At 36.6% G+C, this 24,620-nt stretch overlaps 1 protein-coding gene and 1 long non-coding RNA gene across 5 annotated transcripts; one reads left to right on the plus strand and one right to left on the minus strand.

Moving 5' to 3' along the window:
* Nucleotides 1-6,877: 6,877 nt before the first annotated feature.
* LOC113317111 (serine/threonine-protein phosphatase PP1-like) lies at nt 6,878-11,398 on the minus strand. 4 transcript variants are annotated; one of them, XM_026565247.1, is made up of 6 exons: nt 10,855-11,398; nt 8,252-8,811; nt 8,097-8,169; nt 7,676-7,788; nt 7,446-7,552; nt 6,878-7,164 (listed from the first exon to the last, which is right to left on the minus strand). In XM_026565247.1, the coding sequence occupies exons 1-4, from the start codon at nt 11,027-11,029 to the stop codon at nt 7,772-7,774; spliced, it is 825 nt and encodes a 274-aa protein (XP_026421032.1). In that variant the 5' UTR covers nt 11,030-11,398; the 3' UTR covers nt 6,878-7,164; nt 7,446-7,552; nt 7,676-7,771. The 4 variants fall into 4 exon arrangements, with proteins under 4 accessions (XP_026421032.1, XP_026421030.1, XP_026421031.1 ...); XM_026565245.1 differs by having other exon boundaries at nt 8,012-8,169; XM_026565246.1 differs by having other exon boundaries at nt 7,446-7,788.
* LOC113317112 lies at nt 11,341-13,792 on the plus strand. The gene is made up of 4 exons (XR_003343253.1): nt 11,341-11,815; nt 12,507-12,557; nt 12,695-12,760; nt 13,396-13,792. It is a non-coding gene; the product is annotated as an uncharacterized LOC113317112 (long non-coding RNA).
* The last annotated feature ends 10,828 nt before the right edge of the window (nt 13,793-24,620 follow it).

Here is a 24,620-nt window from a genome sequence, read left to right on the forward strand (position 1 = left end):
CTCGTCTGCAACACCACCTCCTCCTCTGTCTCCTCTGCCGCAACCATTTCTATCACTGCCACCACCTCCATCAGCTCCGTCCTTCCCCCAAAACCCATCCCTCTACTAGCCTAGACATTTTACAAAACTCGCACCTCTTTCTCTGAACCCTAGGGTGTGGGATTTGTAAAACATCTCGAGCTAGTATTTCAGAGACGACAAGAAGCGCAGGAGAGGAAGCAGAAGACAAGAAGAAAACCTGGGTCAGAGACAAATTCAGATCAAAATCAGTGGGTAATTTTCAATTCAAAAATTTAGGGATTTTCAAATTAGGGTTTGTAATTTAGGGTTTTGGTTGTAAACTATAAATAGGAAGTGATGTAGGATGTTAAAGGTTGTTCTTGGTTAGCCGAGACACCCCCTAATTGGGTTAATTTAATTTCACTGTTAATTTTTAGGGTTCTTGTTTTGCAATTTTCATTCACTGTTTAGTAGTTTAAATGTTGTGTTGTTCCTATTAAATGTGTGTTGTTCCTGTTAATGTGTGTTACTGTTTTGCCATTCTAAATGTGTTCCTGTTAAATGTGTTGTTCCTGTTAAATGTGTGTTGTTTAAATGTGTTGTTTAAATGTGTGTTACTGTTTTGCGATTGTAGTTTAAATGTGTGTTGTTCCTGTTAATCATGTTTAGTTCCATTGTAGTGTTAATTATGTTCTGAGTTCACTGTTGAGGCTCAGATGAAACCTTAGTGCACTAATGAATGATGAATTGCTAGGAAGGCCTGTTTTGCTTGAGTAATGGGAAGAAGTTGGTGCTCTGATATGCCTGTGATTGACTGTGCTTTCAAAAGACAGTCAATGCTAGGGGAAAATCAGTGAGCAAGCTGATTCTCTTCCCATTCTAGTTGGATGCTTAAGTTTTTGCATTGTTTAGCTAGGACACAAGGTGGATTCTAAGCCTTAGCTTAGCCACAACTGCAACCTCCTCTCTGCCCTTGGCTCATAGCCTTGGTTTACTTCAATACCATTGCTTCACATCATCTTCACTGCCACCTTTCTTTTACCACTTTCTTTTGTAACTTACTTTGCTTCGTTGGCACTTTTCCACTGTTAACAATCACCATTTCACTGCCATTGTATATACTTCCATTGTTTCATTGTCTTTACCACTGTCACTTTAGTGTTTTTGTCTCACTGTTTTCTTATTCACTTCATCTGTTTTCTTTCTCTGTTTCTTTTCTGTTTTCATTTCACTGTCACTCTTTGATACACTATATCTTTGTTACTCTTCACTACTGTTTCTTTACCTTCACTGTTCTTTCTTTGCCATTGTTTTTTTTGTCCTTCCTGGTTTGTTCTCTGTTTCTTTGTCATTGTAGACTGTTAGGTTAAGGCCAAAAGCCCATCTCATTGCTAGGGTGAAGCAAAAGCCCAGACCACTGTTAGGGTGCCCAAGGCTCAGTTCAGTCCATCTGTAGTCCAAAGGCCCAAAGCCCAGTTCATTCTTATAGAATAAAGCCAAAGCACAAACTCAATCAAGAGCCCAGTGCACTTCAAAACCAAAGCCAAGCCCACTGTGCCTAGAAGTTACCAAAGCCCAATAGCAACTTAGAAGCCCAAAATAGCTACACACTCCAAACACCCCCAGTCTCTGTGGATCGACCCGTACTTGCACGAGCTACAACTGACGACCGTGCACTTGTGGTATTACTGTAGGCCCGCGTTTCATTTCGCTTCAATTTTATACGCTTTCCCGGGCCCACCATTTTTGACGCATGCCCACTTCTGTTTTACCAAGGTGCCAAACGAACTAGCTAAAACATATCTTAAAGCTACCACACCATCGTCATTTGAAGTAAAGAATATTTGTTTGTGCGTTTTGAGTTTGTATGATTGTTTAACCGCCACAATGATTTCAACAGAAATAGTAGCGATTCAGTAAATTATCATGTTTAACCACGTTTGAATTGAAAAAATTAATCATGCTCACGTATCCGATCCCAAGCTGATCTTTTAGAGAAATAGTAGACCAATTAAACTAGATTTAAAGACGCACAACATAAATAAATAAAAAATCAATAAAAATATATTATTTTTTATGTATTGTCTTGAGATCTGTATACATCTATGATGTAAAATCCAATGGCCGAAAGGTGCACTCTTATATAAACTGTCACGAGGGTTACCTCGTCACACCACGACTTTGAGAAATAATCTTTCCAGATGTGGCGGATAGAGTCTGTATATCCCAAGAAAATGGTGGCATATTCGACGATGAACCCGCTTGAGTAGGATATGCAAATGCGTAGCCCGTCTCTGGTGGAGGTTGTGAAGGAAGAAATTCATCACCAAGTGGCATCCTAACTAAAGCTGGGAAATCCATCCGACCCAAATTTAGCGGTTGCGTAACAATACTGGGCTTGAAAATAGTGTTAAACCGATACATGTATTCAGTTCTGTTCATCGTCTCCTGGATCAAATTTTCATCTTCTTCCCAATCATGACCTTCCTAATCAATTTTTCCCAGTCATCTAGAGAAATCTCTTCACTTGGATAGAGTTTGATGGCTATCACTGTTCTTCTATCCAACTGAAGAAGTAGTCTTTCACCGTAATAACAAACACCCTTTTCAGAGATAGAGTTGTATAACACAATCCTTTTAAGGCTTAGCTGTAGAATTCTCTGTGCTTGTTTTTCTTCGAACTCAGGGATTGCTTCATACGGCATGGAAATAAGGTTACGGCTTGTTCTACACAATTGTTGAATCCACTGAACAATAGAAGTATGTTGACCATCTTCAATATGTCCTTGCCAATTTTCGGAATCGTATTGCAGTATGACCGGAAAAACATTGGTGGAATTAATAAGAGAAGGTTCCAAAACACGGAAATATGTATACCACCAATACTGAAAATAATAACGTTGTTGGTTAGTAAATTTTCCATATCAAAATAATAAATAAATAGTGTAAAAAATATTGGTTCTTACCTCCAACACTCCCCAAAAATCATTAAAATTATCTTTGACAAACGTCGAGCAATTACCGAGGGATATGCAAATCTCTGATAAAATTGGAGATCCCCGATCATATGTTGTTGTTTTCTCTAAATCTTCTAATGCTTCAAGAAAACTGATTAACATCACTAAGCTAGCATTTGGAAACAGACATTGTCCACAACACAAACAGACGTTCGAGCTCCTCATAATGTGCAGGGAAAAATATTGATTATTTCCTAACCCGTTGTCATTCATTTTCCTAGCATAACTCTGCAAAAACTTTTCAACCCAACCACTTTTAATCTATTTGATTTTATTTGTCTGTATGCGTTATTTCCTTCTACATCATTTGAGTATAAAGGAAGTATTACTTTCCATCTATCTTCGGATACCCAATTTAGTCTGTTAAATGGAAGTAAGTCTCTTTCACATGGGATTCCCGTTAACATGTACAAATCTAACGGTGTAACTCCTATTTAACTACATATTCATAATTAGAGTTTGTTGAATTTTATAAAACAAAAAACATAATCTAAAAATTTAATTACAAGAAAAAACTAACTTACCGTATTCAAAATCTTTGAAAAAAAACGTGTATGTAGTCTTCCACCATCGTTCGAATATAACTTGAATTATTTGAGTCATGTGGTTTCTAGGTTGTATATGATATAAATGTCGCCAAGGATATCTTCAGACTCTCTCTTGAACAGCAGGAGGAAGTAATCCAAACACCATACGACCCACCTCTTAGAAATACTGAATTAACTCGCTCTGGATGACTAGATATGTGATTAGGGAGTGCACCATCACCGACTAATTGTCTAACATTTTGAAACTCATATTATTTATCCACAACATAACTTAATCCACTGGCTGGGATACTAGTAGATCCTTTGAGTTTTTTGTTTCTTTTTTTTATCTCACACATATTTATTTTCTCACTCAAGAGAATTCTGTTAAACTACAAAAGAGAAGAGAACATAAGAAAAGAGAACATAAGAGAATAAATGAGAAGGGAAGGGAAGGTGTGAAGGGAAAGAAGAGACGGTATTTATAGGCGTTAGAAAATCTACCGTTGGCGATATAGTTAATATCGAGCGATATTCATGGTAGCGCTGGCGATAATGTTTTTATCGCTCGCGATATTATCTATTTTATTCGCTAGAAACTATGTCGCTCAGTGATTTTCTCATAGTGGAGCAACTTGTTTTCCATACCACTGGTATGTCAAATAGGTATTTTTTTGGCATATGCAAATAAATAGGCCTAAAGCTCCGACATATCTAGCAAACAAAGGGCCTTGTTGTGCCTGTGAGCGCACAACTCCTCAAGTAATTTCCGCTTAAAAAAGGTTTGGAACTAAAAAGTTCAGCTGTTTAGGTATATTTCTATCAACGGGAAGTTTCAATCGAAGAAATTAACGTGGCCCATTCATTATCTTTTAGTTAGATATGGGCCGCATGATGACCGAAAATAAATGAACGATTTTTTAGGGACCATGGATTTTTTGAGGGACCATGATTTTATTAAGCCATATTACCTATAATTATAAGAGGTGCCCTAAAGCATTGAAATGACTAACCTACCCTTAACCTAGTTTAATTTAAAATCAACCCAATAACCACCTCCATCTCCCACCATCGCCGATTACCACCACCACCACCTCCGATTATTACCACCACCAACCACCGATTACCACCACCACCGCCCACCACCGCCGATTACCACCACCGCCACCTCCGATTATCACCACCACCAACCACCGATTACCACCACCACCTCCGATTACCACCTCCACCAACCACCACCACCACCACTATATATATATATATATAACTTAATTTAAAACATTAACAAAGATATTCTCACAAACCCATTACTTGTCATTCGTTTTTGGTTGAATAAATGAGAAGTAATCATTAAAATGAGTTGAAAATGGAAGTTGCAGAGAGGTTTAATGGAGGGTTTTTTTCAGAGAAAAGTTCGGTTATCACGAATTAATTTTTTTTTAACCGAACTCAGAGTTCGGTTGATTCGCAAAAAAATACTTTTAACCGAACTCCTTGTATTAGAACAACACAAGTCCATAAGTTCGGTTCCTTCGCAAAATAAGGATATCACCGAACTTTAGTTTACGAAAATAATGAGAAGTCCAAAAGTTCGGTTCGTTCGCAAAAAATGTTAAGTTTTCTTTGTAACCGAACTCTACCTTTGAAAATTCGTAACCGAACTCTACCTAATTCACCAAGAAATAAATTTCGTAGTAACCGAACGTTTTCCTAATTGCATATATGCATATATAAGCCTAGTTCGGTTGATTCGCAAAATATGTTGAAGTTTGCGAACCAACCGAACTTCTAACACTAGGTTACTTTTAACCGGCAGTTCGGCTGGGAACTTGGTTGCGTTGAAGTTTGCGAACTAACCCAACACAAAAAATGTACCCAAATAAATTGTTAAGTTCAAAGTTCGGTTACCTATCATTTTATTGTAGGTAACCGAACATTACACTGTACGACCAAAACCTCCATTAACGAGCGAGTTCGGTAACCTGCGTGTTTGGAAAGCGTAACCGAACTACACTTTCAGGTGTGTTCGGTTACATGTTCTTGACATATGGTAACCGAACTGGCCCAAATCTACATAAAAAATTTCATTTTTTTTTGAAAGTTTGGAGCAATTCAACCAACATTATCTAAGTTTGAAGCATACCTGGGTACCCAAATACCCTTCCTCCGGTTGTGGTTGGTAAAATTCATCGTTTTTCATGTTTTCCTTCTCCATCTTCTCTAACTTTACTCTCTCAATAATTCTACTTCTTTAAAAAAAACATCTGATTTTTTAATCTCACTAATTATCTTTAACTTAATCATCTCACTAGTCATTACACTAACTACTATTAACACTAACTAATCATCAACCAAAATTAATCAGGAGGGTAATTTAGGTATTAATATAAATATCTAGATAAGGGGTGACCTAGATTTACTTCTAATGTCTTTACCCAAAATAAAACCATGGTCCCCAAAAAAACCATGATCTCCAAAAAATCGTTCAAATAAATCCCCAACCGTCGAGATAAAGTGGACATTAACACTGAACCGATACAATAAGTATGTGGTGTAAAGGATGTGTGATAACTTTTAAGCATTATAACCAATCAAAGTGCCCTCACCAAAGCTCTTTTTTCACAAAAAAAAAAAAAAAACCTATTTCGACCAATTGGAAAAAATGGTTTCATCGCTACTCAATATGAGAGCTTATATTGTCTAGGTCTTTAAATCTTTAGATTTATCTCAATCTGATTTTGTTTTGCACGAATAAAAACAAAAGAGCATGCCAGCAAAAGAAAACGTTACGCGGCATCTTATAGGCCACTTGCATAGTCTTAACAATAAAGTCGAATATGATATGGTAAGTTGTACTCTAATAGTTTTTTAGGGCGTTATTTCAAATGGCGTTTAGCACTATTTGGATTGACAAACGTAATTCTGATTTGTGCTTTTCTTTGAATTCCAAGCTCTCTTACAAAACATTTTTGAAAATGACTTGAAAAAGGTGTGGAATAATCCTACTTAGAAGCCACGGTACTCGACATTCTACGGTTTTCCCATACTAGGAATACCTGGGGTTCCAACATAAGACTTGCTCTTATACTAATTAATAACATCGCTGACCTACTTTTAGAGCATGATATTTTCAAAATTGTTGCATTATGTTGATTTCAATGGGTTAACTCTATGATTGAATGGGCCAGATTTGAATGACAAATTTCATGATGGGTTGCAGTTGCTGGCTGTAGAAATATTTATGTCACGCCATATGTATACTATTTCTCTTAGGGTGCTAAACGCCGAACATGCATAAATATGCGACTATGCCTGGTACAAGGAGTGGATCAATTTGGAAGTCTGAAAATTCTTTTTTGGAATTATCAAAGGTTGTGGGAAGCAATATCCTAGAGTCCATTTCGAGGCTCTAGTGAAATCCACAAAAAAAAGAAAAAGAAAAACCACTGGTGGCCTAGTTCCGTTTCACCGAGGGATTCAACAACTTGGCAATTATCCAATGTACCCAAGAGAAGGCAGTGTTCTGAAATCCCGCTACCAATTTGGTGTTCGCAAGTCTGAATCTGAGCTATGACTTGAATCCAAAGCCAACAATCAGTGTACCTATTTAACTTTGGCCGCTAAACAAAATAAAAACAACACAACATCAGCCAAGGCACTGGAGGTTCGAGTAAGATGCAACATCTAAACTGTAGGACTTCATGGACATGTGTCTATCTTAAAACAAAGAGTACTTGGTAATAAGATAATGTGAACACCATTAACAGGCGAACCTTTCTCATTAGAATTTTTTTCCCTACTGCTTTACCTTGTATCAAGTAACAGAAGCAAAACAAATAGGTTTGTTCAGTAGGTGCTTCCTGTGTCGGATAGTTTAAGAAGCAAGCCTAACGATACGTACCTATTCGTCCGGTACCCATGCCGAAAACGAGGTCCAGGATCCAAACAATTGCATGACTTGAGGCATTTTCAGTGGCACGTCCTTTATACAGGTTCTCACTTCTCACTCTTGAACATGCGAAGTAACAAAGGGTTCCCAGAATCATTCAGAAAAAAAAAAACAAAAAAAAAACAAAAAAAAAACACACAAGACATTTATGAGTGCATATATTAATCGTCTAAAGCAGTTACAGTTAGCACTGAGTTATTGAAAATCAGCCCATTCCATTTGTATTGGCATCGTCAACGATGATGACGTTACTTGAGCTCCCCATCAAATATTATACTTTAGCGCCAAGGAACGACTGGGGAAGAAAAAGCATAAGTTCAGTACAATTGAGCAGAAAATCCCATCATTCACCAAGATGGAGTATTTAAGCATAAATGATGAATATATATGTATATATATATGTACACAAATCAAGAGACAGTGGACAACCACCATGATTACAATTACTACTACTTAAAGAAGCTGACAGAGTATCATTAAGGTAAAGTATAATATTTGATGGGATTTTAAACTTGAACCTTTTGTCAGCAGGCTTTAGTACTTGGAAAGAGCACATTAAGGTATCATCTACACTCATCATGGCACCTGCATTGTCAAACTCACCGCAGTAGTTAGGTGCTGAAAATACTGTCACGAGTTGCCGATTAGCAAAGAACTCATACCCATCCTCCACAACCTGCACAATAAACAGTTTTAGTTTTACTGAAAGTCATATTCCTGAAAGACAAGTGTAAAACAGGCAGAATAGAAATATAAACCTGATGAGCACGGCAAATAAGGTCCAGATCCTGCTTCTGAAGAAACTCCGTCACTTTATCAGCACCGAAGGTGTATGAAACTCCTCTATCATTCATTCCCCAACCTTTAACATCTTTACTGGGGTCTGACCACAGAAGATCACAAAGCAAACCTGTGTCAGGGACATCAGTTGGACGTTGTATATTTCGAATTTGATCCAAATTATGTAGGTCAGGAGAAAGACCCCCATGCATGCACAAAATCTTTTCGTCAACGAGGGCAGCTACAGGTAGGCAGTTAAAACAATCTGTGAAGACTTTCCACAACCTGACATTGAATCTTCTCTTGCATTCATCATAAAACCCATAGATACGGTTTATCGATGCACATTCATGATTGCCTCTCAAAAGGAAAAAGTTCTCTGGATACTTTATTTTATAAGCAAGTAAAAGGCATACTGTTTCCAGGCTTTGCTTGCCCCTATCTACATAATCCCCTAAGAATAAGTAGTTAGCCTTAGGTGGTAGTCCACCGTACTCAAACAGCCGTAAGAGGTCAGAATATTGGCCATGAATATCACCTGCACAACGGACAACATTTAGATGGTAAGATAAAATAACAACAAAACTCTAACATTTCTTTTTCGTTGTGAATTGTTCAAATTTCTATTTATAAGAAAAGAAAAAATAAATGTCAATTAATCGAATTCTCAGATCGAAAAATGAACTTGAATTTTGAAGATCACGTTTCAAAATCAGTGAGCAGATTGGTGCCAAATAAAAAACTGGCAGAAAACAGAACTTTGCAAATCATGAATGTGCGAGAGTTGTTACTCAACAGAGTTCAAGATACAGAATGCTTATTTGCAATTGTTGTTCCCATTAATGCAAGTTACACAGATATATATTAATGCACGCACTTTAAGCTTTGCAGCCACTCAGCTACAGTTATTCAATTATAAACCACATTGTTTGCAAGGCATTATAGGTGCTTTAGTGCCACAGATATATTATAATGCACACACTTCAAGCTTTGTGGCCACTTAGCTACAGTTATTCAATTACAAACCACATTGTACGCTTTATTTCACAAAGTGAACCCTTATTAAGTCACATGATAGAATATTTTTCTTGAGGAACATAATGGCTAAGTGAACGGCAATTATTTGAGGCTTTACATATGTGGTCAATAAAGTCAGCAGGAATATCTTGTTAGGGCCTGATGTTTTGGCTGGTCATAACCCACACACTAGTATGCTTTTGCTTCCATTATTAATAAAGATTCACTACACCCACTTCTATTAGATAGTATAAAACATGAAAAGTCACAACCATTCAACAAAGATTAAAGCACTAGTAAGATGGAAGGAGAAATTTTCGAGTAAACATTATTAAACAAACCGCAAAATAACTGGGTAATCTCAGTATACTCATTCTTTAATATTCAAATTGGATTTCCAACTTCTCGCACCAAAGGAGTATCGGCATATTCAGGATTCAATAACCATAGGTTCATAACACATTAACACCGAATATTACATAGTTTGTGCTGCCATGGTCCATAGACTATGAACTGATAGAATCACAGAGAGTAGAAGGCCAAACCTTTTAATAAGCCTGAACAACCCTTGAAGTTCTTATATATAATAAAGAGTACGAACAATATATGTCGAATGACTCGAATCACAAGGGACCATCTAAAGACTTTTCGCATCTAAAGGTATGTAAGAGAAAACAACATGCCATTTTGATATCTCAACAACGATGTCTAACACGACAAGTTCCCTGGCCTAACCACATGAGACAAGGCTCACTCAGTATAACAGCACATACTAAGCATATGGTACCAGACACTGGTTTTCTCTAAACTATGACACTAAACGGCGTCAACCCAGAAGGGCCAATCATATTACAAGAGCTTTAGGCATCATGAAACACAGAATTTCTCAGGTCTTTCGCTAATAGTCCACTACATGGTGGCTTAATTGAATGAAGTTAACAATCCAAGTACACATAAAGTCCTTGTTAGTGAGACTAGATGTTTAAGGCTCTTCAGTCAACGGACTTTATTGCATACTGGACATGAGCGTCGAAATGAAATGCAATTGCATCAAGCAAAATGAACTTCCAGGTGCAGATTATGTAACAAACAAACAAACAAAAACCATAATTCACAATTCAAGAAAAAAGAAGACAAACAGATGTTATCAGCATAGAAGACTGGATGAATAGCAACAATGACAACAACCAAAAGACTTACATCATTAAGTGATGCAAATCATAAGCTGGGTCAGGGGTCTGATTGTTGAATCTTTCAAAGTAATACAATAATTTTGTAATTATGTTCCTATATAGAAAAGGCATAATAATCACTCCCTAGTTAACAGTGTTTTCTTAGGTTGCACTTGACAAAACCCAATTCAGATAATCACTAGGCAATCAAACCAACGAACACCAGAGTACTCGTATGAAAATACCAAAGCAATAATCACACCAAGAACAGATTTGGCCTAGATCCAACAGACACACAACAGAAAAAAGGAAAATTATGTGACACCCAAAATAAGAAATCTAAGTCAAACCCAAATTAACAAAGCATCATTAAACAAAGAGTTGATAGTTACCACAAATTTTGATGGGGGCTTGAAGCTCCAAAAGAACAGGTTGCTGCATAAAAATCTCTTTAGAAACAACACAAAGTTGTCTAATTTCTGACTCAGATAATTGAACTTGTTTCCCTGGTTTATTTCTTACTTCAAGTAAACGATTTATTATACTATCAAGAACACTTGCATCCATCTTCAATTACAGCGACTAAATCAACTCCTCCTCTTTTTTTTTACAAATCTTCTTCTTCTATCTTCTATTTTCTTCTTCTCTTACTTTATATTACTTTTCTTTCCCTCTTTGAACAGCAAGCTTTAGATACATTCCTCAACGGACGATCACTGTTTTTTACAAATAAAGCAAAGAATCTTTCTTTCTTTACACAAAGATTGAGAGTGATAGAGAAAGATAAAGATATATAGAATTTTGGCTTCAGTCACTTTGAAGATAAAGTAGAGAGAGAAACAAGTTCTGGTGGTGGTGGTGGTTTTAATGGCGTCGCCGCCGTAAAGTTATAGGACCAGTAAACGGTGATCTGATGAGTCCCAGCTTACATACTGTGTCGAACTTTAATAAGAAAAGGAATTCAATTTCGTTCGTTCGGGTCTTATTTGGGGAACGAAAGTGGAATGACAAAATTACCCATATAAATAGGGGTGTAAATTTTTATAAGTGATATTTATCGTGAAAACTACCAGCAAACCCAATTTTCCGTTTTTTTCCACCCACAAATCCACCGGCGAGAAACTTCACGCGAGCCCCCATTATCGGGGATAAAATTATTTGCAGACCCATACTTTTAGAATTTATGCTTTCGTTTTTTTAGTTCCTAAACTAACCTCCCCTGTCTTCTTCTTCGTTTCCGTTTCGTTTATTTTGAGAAAAAATTATTCTGATCTCGTCACGGAGGATTTGAGAGATCAATCATACGAAACTCAATCTTAGGATGAAGATTATCATCTACTGTTAAATATGAAGGTTCAATCTTCAGAAATGATCACAATATAAGTTTCTTCTGTCATTAACTTTTTGTTTTCCAGAAAACTGATTTTATGATTTCGAAAATTTAAAGTTCTGATTACAGCTCAATTTGTTAGTCTAATCTTGATCGGATTAAGGATCTTTCTACATCTAATCTTGATCTCTCTATTGAGATAAAAATTATGAAATTTTCGAATTTTTTATAGCAATTTTCTTTTTAGGGTTTTTAACTGAAATTTAATTTATCTCCCTATTTTTATTCTTGATCGAAAATACAAGTCAGATTTGAATTTAGCACATCTAATTACTGTTACCCATTGAAGAATTCGCACACAATCTAAAGTAAACAAGCTATTACTGTTATTCTTTTTAGATTATTGTCACCATTGTTTTAGTTGAAACTCTAGTTAATGATGATAAAATTGGTTAAGTTCTTTTTCATGGTAATGATTTTCCCAAATTACAAATTACAAACTCTAGTTATAGGCTTGCAAAAACAATAAAATAAAGTACAAATTTTATTGTTTGATTTCACAAAGAAAAAGTTGTTTAGATCCTAAGAGGGAAAGTCTGTATTTTAGCAATACCATTATTAACGGGGTTTTTCCCAATTTTTTTCTTAATTCCTATTATGTTAAAGCAACCCAGAACTTTGATATGGTTGTGTACTTGACTACTTGTTTTACAGATTAAACTACGAAGAGATAGTCATGAGTAGTTTGGGTTTTGCAAATTGATGGTAATGCTCGTTAGTGGCAACACAAGACTGGTCATTTCTGTATTCTGTAGTACACCTACTTTATTTGATTCATAAGGGATACACATGCCATCTTAACGAGTGATTTTTGGCACTAACATTTTGTTTGTACGTTGCAGTTTTCCTTGGAGTTTTCCGTCTACCAAAATTGTATTCTACATATTAGAGACACTTAATCAAAAGAGGTACAAAACAACTTTCACTAACCTAACCGTTAGTGAGTCGTCAACTTGTTAAACTCTGTTTTAAGGACTCTTATGGGCTGCTAATATGTTATATTGGTGATTAGTGAAATGTATGTATAATGCGCATGCTGGAATATTCTTTATGAGTTTTGGTTTAGTGGCCGGACAGAGGTGCTTGCTCAAACTAATTTCGTCTTTTATTGATGTTCTATTGGCTATCTTCAAATGGTTCAAGCTGGAGATTAATTAGTGATTAGTTCAACTGCTAGTTGTGTTGCTTGAATATGTTAGTTGATGCTTCACTTTGGCGAGATGAGTGTTTGGTCTTTTTTTTTTCTTTTCATTTTGATTTATCATGTGTTGATGGTGAACAAGTTATGCAATAAACTGAAAGGGTGTGTAACAACTTATACATCCATTTTTAAAGGGTGCATAAGTATCTGCATAACTTGTTATGCAACAAACTGAAAAGGCGCATAACAGGTTATGTATCCATCTTTAAAGGGTGCATAACATGTTATGCATACCAAATTAAATGCATAACTAGTTATGCGGCTGCATAACCGTGATAAATATCCTGAATATATATTTCTTAACCAAGTTATGCAGCCATTTTGACAGTGGCGGTGGTGCAGGTGGCAATGGTGCTGGTGGGGGTGTAGATGATGGTGAAGGTGTTGGCGGTGAAGCCGGGAGAGGTCAAAAGGCAACAGGAGGTGATAAGAACGGTCGAGAAATCCGCCAGTTTAGTATGAAAGGTGAGTCTTATTTGCTGATCATGGGGCTGAAGAAATTGATTGTGAAATGAAAATCTTCAGGAGTTTTATGTTAAGCTTTGCTGGGATTGGCAACAAAACAAAGATAGAGGGATTTGTTAACTCGCCAATATAAATTTGAGATTAAGATTATGCCCCTTGCTTAAAATGTAATATTAATGTTAGTCAGTAGGCTTTATTCTATTTGTAACTTGTGTATCATGTTCAAGAAGAAATGGTATGTTGTTGGAAAACAAAATTGGACTTTGTTTTGAAACTAGATGTGTAATGTGTAACTGCATAACTTGTTATCCAGTCATGAAAATGGATGCATAATGCATCATGCAACCATTTTTTTTCCCGTTAGCACTGAAATCAACCGAAAAATGGATGCATAATCTTTTATGCAGCTATAAAAGTGTATGCATAACCTGTTATGCAGTAAAAAAATGGTTGCATTATGCAGCTATTTTTTTGTTGGCGCTAAAATAACAAAATGGCTGCATAATTTATTATTCAATGTTTTCTTTTTGTGAAAATGTTACTTTTTAGGTTTATACCGCGTTTTAGTGGATGCATAAGTAAATAAGTGGATGCATGCACCAAAATCTGGCTGCACAATTTGTTATGCATCTGTTGTGGTGGTTGCATAATGTGTCATGCATGCATCCTTTTTCTTTGTTAGAATGTTATTTTTAGGCATATGATGTATAAACCAAAATATAGTTGGATAATTTGTTATGCATCATTTGTGGTGTCTGCATAATGTGTTATGCATCTTTTTATGGTGGCTGTATAATGGTAATGTATCCAGTTTTCGAAATTTCTCCCTAAAAACTACAATCACCTCCGATTTTTTCGTAAAAAATTCAAATTTGATATTGTCATTTGTACTCGTTTTGGAGAGCTCTTTAAAAGCTTTCTAACGAGATAAAATTTGCAAAATTCCAAGGCGCGGTTTTTTAGATATGTTATATTCAAGTTTGCATACCAATTATACCCCTGAAAAAATAGAACGCATAACTCGTTATGCAAACACATTTCATGAAAAGATAAAAGATCCAAGATTCCTTTGTTATACAAGTAGAAATATTAAGGGTACTTGTGTCTTGTCACTCTCTTTTTATATTTTTGAATAATTATGGGTGTCAAGGTAGCTGAAAAATATGTTGGGTCTGCCAATAAAAATAATATTTTTTTTGGGCATTAGCCTAATTTTCCCATATTTATCGGGGCTGAGATGTCAAAGTTTTTTTTGCAAGTACATTAATTAAATACCCCTATAATAGAAGCCCAACAAAAATACCCTCCCTCAAAATAAAAATACCCTCCCCTAAAAATCCCGGATTGTCAGATTACTATAATGCCCCTCAATATATTTCAGTATCAGAACGTTACGGAGCATTAATTCCAAAATTCGTCCGTTGTTCATCATTTTCTCTCTCTCTCCTGCTTCTTCTTCTCACTTATTCTGAAACTGCAGCAGAAAAAAATTTGAATCAAAAAGAGAAACCGTTGATCAAAACTGGAAAGAGAAACCGTCAATCTATATAAATCTCAGTAACCGATCTCATTAGAATCATTTTTAGTTTCACGAATCAAAAAATCTGAGAAGATAGAAAACTAGGGGTTACTAAGTTTGAAGTTTCAAACACAAGATACGAAAAGGTAAACACGATTTTCATCTTCTACTTACTGTTATTGGTGAAGATTTTGGTTTCGACAATGATTTTTTAAGGTTTTGATTCTGATTTCTTACGGTTTTAATTTCGAGTTTGATTTTCAGTTTTTGAAAAACAAAATTGCATGTATGATTTGATGTCGATTACTGCTACTAGATACTATGATTTGGTTTGGGATATAATTAGTTTTTTATTGATTGTTTTTGTTTGATTTTGATTTTGATTTTAGGTTAATTTGATTTCAAAGTTGCAGTTGCAGTTGATAGAGGTAAGAATGTAATTTCAAATTATTATACTCTCTGTGTGTGTTCTTCAGTTGATGTTGATTGTTACACCATAGATACGGTCAACAATAGGAGTTGATCCCATAAAATTTTGTGTTGTGTGAGTTGTAATCTAAAATAATAGCATGTTGATTCTAGGGCTATTTTGCGTTTCCTCCCCTCCCAAGATCGCTAATTAGCCTTTCCTCCCCAAAAAGATTAAAATTAGTGTTTCCTCCTATCGTTAGGTATTATGTCCATTGCTCAGTTAGCTGACTCGGCACTTGTGCATGGGTGGCATAAATTGTACACGTATAACTAGAAGTACCCAAAATACCCTCCCATACTAATTTAATCTAACGGTTGTAGATAAAGTGAAGTAATGAATGGCTGGGATTTAACATCGCCAACACCATCTCCCATTCTTCGTATTGCCGCTAATCTTCAAAAACTTGTAAAATCATTCATCAGCGTCTGCTCGGAAATAACAAACAGACCCCTTCAATCATCACCAAACCCAATTACACAGAATTAGCACCAATCAAGCATATCTGTTGTTGCAGAGAAAACCTTAGAACGACCAGCACTGCCTTTCATTAATTTACCCATCTTCCCTTCACGTATGCAGATCCACATACAACCACAACCAACACCATTTTTCTTCACATCCATTCACTTTACTTCATTGAAAATTAATTCATAAACTAGACATCCAAGCTAACAACTCCATCAATCAAGCCATACTTCTGTGGTAAACTCAAGATCGATTCATATCGAAAACCCCCAAATTATGTTCCAAAATCAGTAGGCATCCACCATTAACAACCCATTTCACTTCCTTGTTCACGACTACACCTTCTTTGTCTCCTAAATCAAACATAACCCATTTCTCCCTATCATCACAGCTTCATCAACCTTCTCAATCGAACCCAATTGAAGTTTTTAACAATAATCCCCAAATTCTGCTCAAACCCTAAATCTCATCCACTTTACTGCCAAATCCAGCATATATTTCTCTTATTCATTCCATTTCATCTAAAATAAAAAAAAAGAAGGACAAAGAAATAAACTCGAATTTGTTGTTGCTACTGAAGTTGGTTGTTGTTGTTGTAATGGAAGAGTCTGTGGTTATCGACATATGTGAGATTAAGAATGGATTTTGCTTAGAGGGAATGGATCTGGTGGTTGTATTTGCTATGGATTTGTTTGAAATCAAGACAAGAAAATGAACTTGTTGCTGTCGATTTGATGAAGGAACCGGTGATTAATGGTAGAAATCGAATTATGACGAACTGGTGTTTGGTTGGGGAATGCGGTGTTTGGTTGACAAATTATGAAGCAACCTTCTTAATTTTGGGTATGAGGTTATTTTGGGTAGTTTACTAATAAAAAAATTGTTTATGCCATGTGTGCACAGGTGTTGAGTCAGTTAACCAAGGCTTGGACGGAATACCTAACGATAGGAGGAAACACTAATTTTAATCTTTTTGGGGAGGAAACGCAAAATAACCCTTGATTCTACAAAAATATTTGATGAATAATGTTTAGACTTGATCCCATAAAATTGTGTAAACAACCAAAGTTGACAGCCAATAAATGTTATTGTTAGTGATTTTATTACTTAGAAGTAAAACTATATATGAACAAGTTATGGTAATTGGTGTTAGTGATTGTAAATGAATGAATTAAACTAATAACTTACAAAATCATGTTCTGTAATTTCTGTTTTGGTTATAGAAGAATTTGTTTTGAGGTTTGTTCTCTTTCATGTAAGGATATATATATGGAAAAATTGTGGTAATTCTTGTTATAACAGTAACATGGTTCAACAGCGGAAGTTGATCCAATTAATGAGATCAACAACATGAGTTGATGCTATAAAACTGAAAACCAACTATAATTATACAAGTCAAATGAGATCAACAACAGTAGTTGATCACATAAAATGGAATCAACAACATGAGTTGATACCATTTGATGGTATCAACAACATAAGTTATACCAGTAAAATGCTGTCAACAACAGGAGTTGATCCCATTAAATAGGATCAACAACAGGAGTTGATCCCATTTTACTAATTGTTCAACTGTTATTGTTGTGTTATTTAATGAATAAGAATGTTAACTATATTACTGTTGTTTGAAATATAGCAAATGAGGATATCACCGCGGTTAAGCCAGAAGAATCAAGAAGAGGATCAACCGAAACAAATTCCGAAAGATGTAGGAAACAAACGGAAGAAAAACAGTAACATGTTGAAAGAAGGACAAAGCAGAAAAATGACCAACAGAATGAACAAGTCAAAGCAACAAAAAGAACAAAAGAGGGATGAGAAGATTCAGAAGAAGACGAATCGCAAGAGATTGTAAAAGTTAAAGCAACAAAAAGAAAGAAGGAGTACAAGAAGAAATTAGATGATGAACATAAAGCAGAGGTGAAGAAGAAAAATAAAAATGAAGAGGAACCATCAGGTAAAAGAAACAAGAAGACGATAATTGAAGAATCAGAAGAAGAGGAAGAAGAAGATTCAGATGAAGAAGAATCAGAGGAAGAAAAAGTAACCGAAGATGTGAAGCCGGAAAAGGAACTCAAAGATAACAATATTGAGTTGTGTTTTATGCTTCCATATCATTAAATTGTTAACTATTAAAAAGAAATAAGTCAATGGTTGAGTTCCATGTATGCAGGTAGGCTAAGGAAGAACGAAGTTACATTCAAAGGAGGTCTCGTTCCATTGGTTGAAATTGGGAGTTTTATATACAAGCTGTTTGAAGTAGAAGATGGATGAAATAAGAAGAAACCAATCCTTGCAAAGGCACTGAAGGCCATTCCTTTCTAGGACTTCTTCAGACTATCCTACACAACAGACAACAACAATATAGTGACTCCTAAATGGTTAGAAAGAATCAATCTTGCAATACGGCTGTTGTTTAGTGGATTTAATAAAGAAACGAAGAATATCGCATTTGGAGATACCGAAAATGAGGAGAATTATACAGAGTGCTCTCTGGATGCAAGAGAATTTGCGTTGATCTTCAAAATAGAAGAATTATAGAGAGTGAAGATTTCAAGAGCAAATTCAAATCAAAGCACCAAGATGAATGCAGACAATTCTTGAATACCAAGTTCAGGCCATAGAAAGAGCCAGATTGTAAGTATAAAATAACTAAGACTGAGGTTGAAAACAAACTAAGAATTGCAGTTGGAGATGAGTCCGACCCGGAGTATTTTGTCAGACTTTTTGCCAGATTCTAGAACAACAAGCTTTGCGAGGAAATGGTTACCTCATGTTCTACAAATGGATAAAGTGTCATGGCCAGATCATATTGTAGATTATTTGATTTAAAACATCTCAAAACAAAAAGGAAAAAAAAGGATTGTTATTGGATGCACTACAATGCTGCCGGTAAGTAAAAGACATTTATATCAAAGTAAAATCTTTATATTTGTATATAGTACAATGTTGTATACAGTATGTAAAAACTAACCTCTTTCATTTCTCTGCATCCAGTATTGGTTTTGTGAACACACTGGGAACTACATCGAGAAGAGGCAGGGTTTTGAAACCAGAACTCTGAGATTCCTAATTTGGAACCAGCACACATTGTTCAAGAAACTTCGCAATGATTTTTGTGAAAAAGATAGAGAAGGAATAGACATGACTTGGATTAAACATCGGGTAATTTTTTTCTTACTCTCTTTAAATTTCCTAGTACAGGATACTAATTTTTTGTGTGTAAACAATGGAAGTTGATCCCAACAAATGGATCAACAACCAAAGTTGACACAAAATAACTGAAATCTACTGCAGACAATTATGATTATGCATATTTTTTTGTATATGTGTGTTTAAATTAGAGGTGATAGAGTTAAAGAAATGATACTGAGTTATCATCTGAAATGTATTACAGATTTTGTGTATCAACAATGAAAGTTGATCCCCAATGAACGAAATCAACAACCAAAGTTAACACAATATCTGAAATGTATTACAGATTTTACGTATCAACATGAAAGTTGATCCCCAATGAATGGAATCAACAATCAAAGTTGACATCATATCTGAAATGTACTCCACTTATATGTTGCCTAAAATAGAGTTTTAACTGCAAATTCATATACGTCGCACCTCACTCGGGGGCTACGCCCCCTCGTGAAAGATATATTAAGGGTAGAATGTGAGAAAAAATAGATTATTTCCCAAAAATACTTTGCTCACTGTATTGCACACCGGTTTGCAGGTTCATGAAGATTTTGTTGATCCGGTTACAGAAGATGAGATGTATTTGATTGACCTATCAGCACCAGCACGAGAATTGGAAGTAGGGAGGCAGAAGAATGAGGATCTGGTAGAAGAAAACTTGTATCTTGAATGTGACAAGCAGGAAATAACTTATCAAAGATGGGGCCAAACAAAGACATTGATGAACAACATAATCTTCATGAAGAAAATTATTGACAATAACAAGGACATGATTCAGTTGCAGCCTGAAGATGTAGAGAGACTTGAAGATATTGCTAAACAAGTGAATGAATGGAAAGAAAGGGAGATACATGTCCAGAGAGCAAGATCAGAGAGTACTCAACATGAATTCAGAAGAGCATCCAAAGATTTGTTAGAGACTGAACTAAATCAATTGGAGAATACAAGTGGAGAACCATATGGAAGGGAGACTGAAGCTGACTTGAAAGCTGACTTGAATGTAGACGAAGAACCAGAATCAAGTCAACTGACGTTTTCATTGTCAGATGCAAGTCAAAGTGATTTGGAAAAGAGCTTTCAGAAGGGTTTTCAAAGTGGACTAAAGATCCAGGTACATCATAGGGTGACATTGATGAGTGCTAAAAAGTGCATATTTCTATATATTTTTCTTGGCATTTAACTCATTTTTTGTGCATTAATTCTACATTTTATCCCATATTCTGTATTTTCATTGTTTTCAAGAATAAATATTTTTATTAATTAATTTTGTATTTTTAGGTTGTAAATAAAGTTTGGATGAATTACGGAGCAAAAAGAGCAGAAAAGTGGTGGAAGCCAAGAGGAATCACACAAGGAAGCCGCGAAGAATGTTGTGCGCAAGACCAAAAGGCTAGAACTGGGCTTGAAGAGGAAGAATTGTTCTTAAAGAAGATATGGTCTTGGCATACCCAAGGCCCAAACCCCTCACCCAAACCCATTTCCAATATCCATACCCGCCTTCATCTTCAGCCGTCAGATTGGATCATCTCAGCATCCTACGGTCGCTTCATCATAGTGCATCAAAATCTGAAGCTCCTGTCAAACACTATAGCACCTAACTCCATCTTGAGCCTTCAATTTCGTTGTACTTCCGCATCCAACGGTCGCTCCTCGCTTCCTTCCATCTCGCCATTAGATCGATCCACCATCTCCACATCCCACGTCTCATCCTCGCTGTGCATCAACATTTGCTGTCCGCGACACACACCATAGTACCAAACACCTACATCCCAAGTCGAGCAGCAAACCAAACACTCCCTTCTTCCCAAAACCATCGATCTCATCTTCTCCCTCACCTCTGCAGAACCACCACTCCTTGCCACCACCTTCTCCACTGACTCAGCCACCTGCCACAGCTACCATCACCATCCTACCACTCTAACAACCAAAACCCATCATTACCCTAGCCTTCTACCCATCTATTTCATCAATCTCTCCTCTTTTCTATCTCTGAAACCCTAGGTGAGAGATTGATGAATTAGGTCGAGTTAGAAACGCAATTGGAAGGCATGGAGAGGAGCAGGAGAGTCATAGAAGAAATGGGTCGACCTTCTTGAGTGATTTGTCACGTCAAATTAGGTAAAGTCGAACCCTAATTTCAACTGTTGAATTTGGGAATTTGGGGAAACCCTAAATTGATAAATTGGGTATAAATATGATGTGTGGGTGTGTGTTGTAACCATGCCTGGGCTAGCCAGAGCTTCACCCAAGAGGACTGGACTAGCCAGTTCCTCAACTGTGTTATTTTCAATTGTTTTGCACTGTCAATTATGTTAATGATGTTTTAATTCCATCTGCTAGGGTTTAGATGAAGCTCTAGTTTGTTACTTATTATTCATGCTAATGGCATTAATCTTGTTGAGCTTAAATGTTTAAATTGAAACTCAGTCTTAGGGCTTCAACACTAGCCTTTCACAGTGAATGTCATGCATCCATTGTAGTTAGAACACTCCAGTGTTGTAGAACTGCAGCTCATGATTCATTACACATCTTGACCCTTTGATCAGCTGTGCCTTAAACAGACAGTTGACCCTTTGATCAGTTGTGCCTTCAACTTACACACACACGTCTCTGTGGATCGACTCGCACTTGCACACACTACATCACGACACCGTGCACTTGCGGTTATAACATGTAGGCTTCTTATTCTCTTATTTTACACACATTCCCAAGCCTACCAAGTTTTTGGCGCCGCTGCCGGGGACTTGGCTGCTGTGTAGTTGAAAAAAAAACATTCTTGCACTTGCTTTTCTGTTTTCAACCTGCTGTGTAACTTAGCTTTTCTGTAGTTTAGCTGTAACTTAGTGTAGCTTAGTTTGCTGTCACTTGCATCATCTTTTCTTGCATAACCTGCTGTGTAGTTCTGATAAGCATCTTAGTGTAATCATCTCTGCTGTAGCATCTTGCCTCAATTAGCTGTAGCTTGTCTGTTAGCTGTACAATTTGCATCTGTAGCTGTAAACATTTGTAAGCATTTGCATCTGTAAGCATCTTATTTTCTTTCCTCTTAGTGTAGCTGCATATCACCGTTGTTTTGATCCCTCATTGCTTCTTTATAATTCCATTGTTTCAGTACAAAGAGACTGATCCTCTCTTCTGAGCTAGCAGTTACCTGCTGTGGAGCAGCAGCTTGTGGTGCTGCTGATTGATCAAGTCAAGGCTAAGAAAGGGAGGGAAGCAGTTGTGGGCTAGGCCAGAGGAGCAAAGCAAGAACAGCAGCTTGTGGTGCTGCTGAGAATCAAGTTTTTGGGCGCTGTTATTGTTTCTTTTGTTTCCCTGATAACCTTGCTTCATTGCTTGCTCATTGTTTACCTGGTCTTTGCCGTTTCATCTTGTATTCTCATTAGCATCTTGTATATAACATTGCTGTCTTGCATCTTCGTCTTTCATCTTGCATATCATATTCCTGCTGCATATTCTTGTTTGCATCTTCACCATCTGCATACTTGCATTGCTGTTGCATTTAGCATTAGGAGCTGGCTACAATTTTTTTCCCTGCTTGAATTTGCTTGAATTTGTTGTTGTCCCTTGCTTGAATTTGCTTCTTGTGCTGTGTACTTGCAGCTTTGCTGCTGTGGTTAATCTTGAGCTCCCTTGTTGGTCCTGGTGCATTGCTGCTGGGTTGTGGTGCTGTGTTGCTGCCTGCTGGTGCTGCTTCTCTGCTGTGGCCCTGTGAACCTGCTGAGTCTAGTTTGCTGGTGTTGAAGTTGCTAGGCTGGTGCATTGTCCTTGCAAACTGCTGGACCCAACTGGGCTTGTGCAAAAGTCAGGAAGATCAAAGCCCAACTGGGCTTGTGCAACAAAAAAGGGATAAAAAGCCCAACTGGGCTTCCCTCCAAAAACAAGTAAGCCCGAACCCATCAGCAAAGCCCAACTGGGCCTTTTTTTATTGTCTGTTGGGTTTATATTTTTTTCTGGGCTTGTAATATTATTTTAAACCCAACAGTGGGCTTGTGTTTTTGGACTTTTGGGCTTGTAATTTTAATTGGACGGTGGGCTTATAACTTTGAACATTAACTGGGCCTTGTACTCAAAACGAGAACTTTGGAACTTTGAGAACAGTGGGCTTAAAATCTTTGAAAATCTATCAAGTTTTCCAATTTCAAAAACTCCTGTTGGGCTCCTCACTTTCCAAATAACCTGTTGGGCCTCCTGAAGACTACTGGGCTATGCTTTGGGACCTGTTGAAATACCAACTGGGCCTGTTCAAACTTCATCCAAATTCACAGCTATAGGCTGTTTTTTTCAAACTTCTAGTGGGTTGTGCATTCTCCCACCAATGTGGGCTTGCTCCCAATTTTAAAACCAAATTTGCTCCCAATAACCAAAATTTTTCTCCCACATTCAAACCAAATTTTCTTTTCAAAACCCAACAGATCCAAAAATTTTCAAAACCCATAAAAACCAAATTTTTTGAAAAATGGGCGAGTGTGTGAATAACCCCGTAGTGTCCATGAATACATGTACCCTAACAGAATAAATCAGTTATCATGTATCGTCTTACCCCAGACTGATGACCCATTTGAACTAAACGCAAGCATGATACAAATACTTCCTATATTTCGAGGGTTCGATTCTGAGAATCCCTATAATCATGTAAGAGAGTTTGAACAAATTGTCCGGGCTTTACAACCTGACCATATATCCGAAGACTCTTTGAAATTGCGCTTGTTTACATTTTCTTTAAAGGAAAGGGCTAAAACATGGTTTTTCAGTCGGAGACCGCAGTCAATCACCACTTGGGACCAACTCACAAATCAATTTGTCGGAAAGTTCTTTCCACATCATAGGACCATCTCTATTCGTCGAAGTATTAATTTTTTTGTCCAGTTAGATGGAGAAACACTTTTTCATTATTTTGAACGGTTTAATGATTTGTTGTTTGAGTGTCCTCACCATGGCCTCGAGAAGTGGAGATTGGTCGCCATTCTTTATGAGGGACTAGACTTTAAGTCTCGAGCCTTGGTTGAATCTATGTGTAATGGTGAATTCATTGATAAAACTGTGGACGATGCATGGTCATTTCTAGCTGAAGTTGCAGAAAAAACCCATCAGTGGGAAACCTATAGGGAAACTAGAACCATGCCACATGATATTGGTAATCACCATGAGTCAGATGTTGATTTTCCCAATGAGCTTAATTCTGGATATAGTGTTTCATACCCTATTGCTGAAAATGTCAATCCATATTCACCTATTTTAGAGGCACAAGTATGGACGAAAAACACTAATGGTTTTGACAAAGTAGGATTTTCATGTATTTGTGATGATGATGATTATGATGATGTTATATTAGAAGAACATGTCTATGCTGAAAATGTTATGGAACCTTTGGGTTCAAATACATTAGGATTTTCTGCCCCGACCTTCATGAATGATGTTTCTTCTACTATTCCATATACATGTGATGAGGCTACT

This window comes from Papaver somniferum, chromosome 10 (assembly GCF_003573695.1).
Source record: "Papaver somniferum cultivar HN1 chromosome 10, ASM357369v1, whole genome shotgun sequence".
Classification (NCBI taxonomy): domain Eukaryota; kingdom Viridiplantae; phylum Streptophyta; class Magnoliopsida; order Ranunculales; family Papaveraceae; genus Papaver; species Papaver somniferum.

What these genes read in the sequence shown, in the direction of transcription:
- LOC113317111 (XM_026565245.1), bottom strand. Translation starts at nt 11,029, where the DNA reads ATGGATGCAAGTGTTCTTGATAGTATAATAAATCGTTTACTTGAAGTA. An exon ending in TTATTTGCCGTGCTCATCAG is followed by an intron (nt 8,170 to 8,251) that starts GTTTATATTTCT and finishes TTTATTGTGCAG; the next exon opens with GTTGTGGAGGATGGGTATGA. An exon ending in CTAAAGCCTGCTGACAAAAG is followed by an intron (nt 7,789 to 8,011) that starts GTTCAAGTTTAA and finishes TTTCTTCCCCAG; the next exon opens with TCGTTCCTTGGCGCTAAAGT.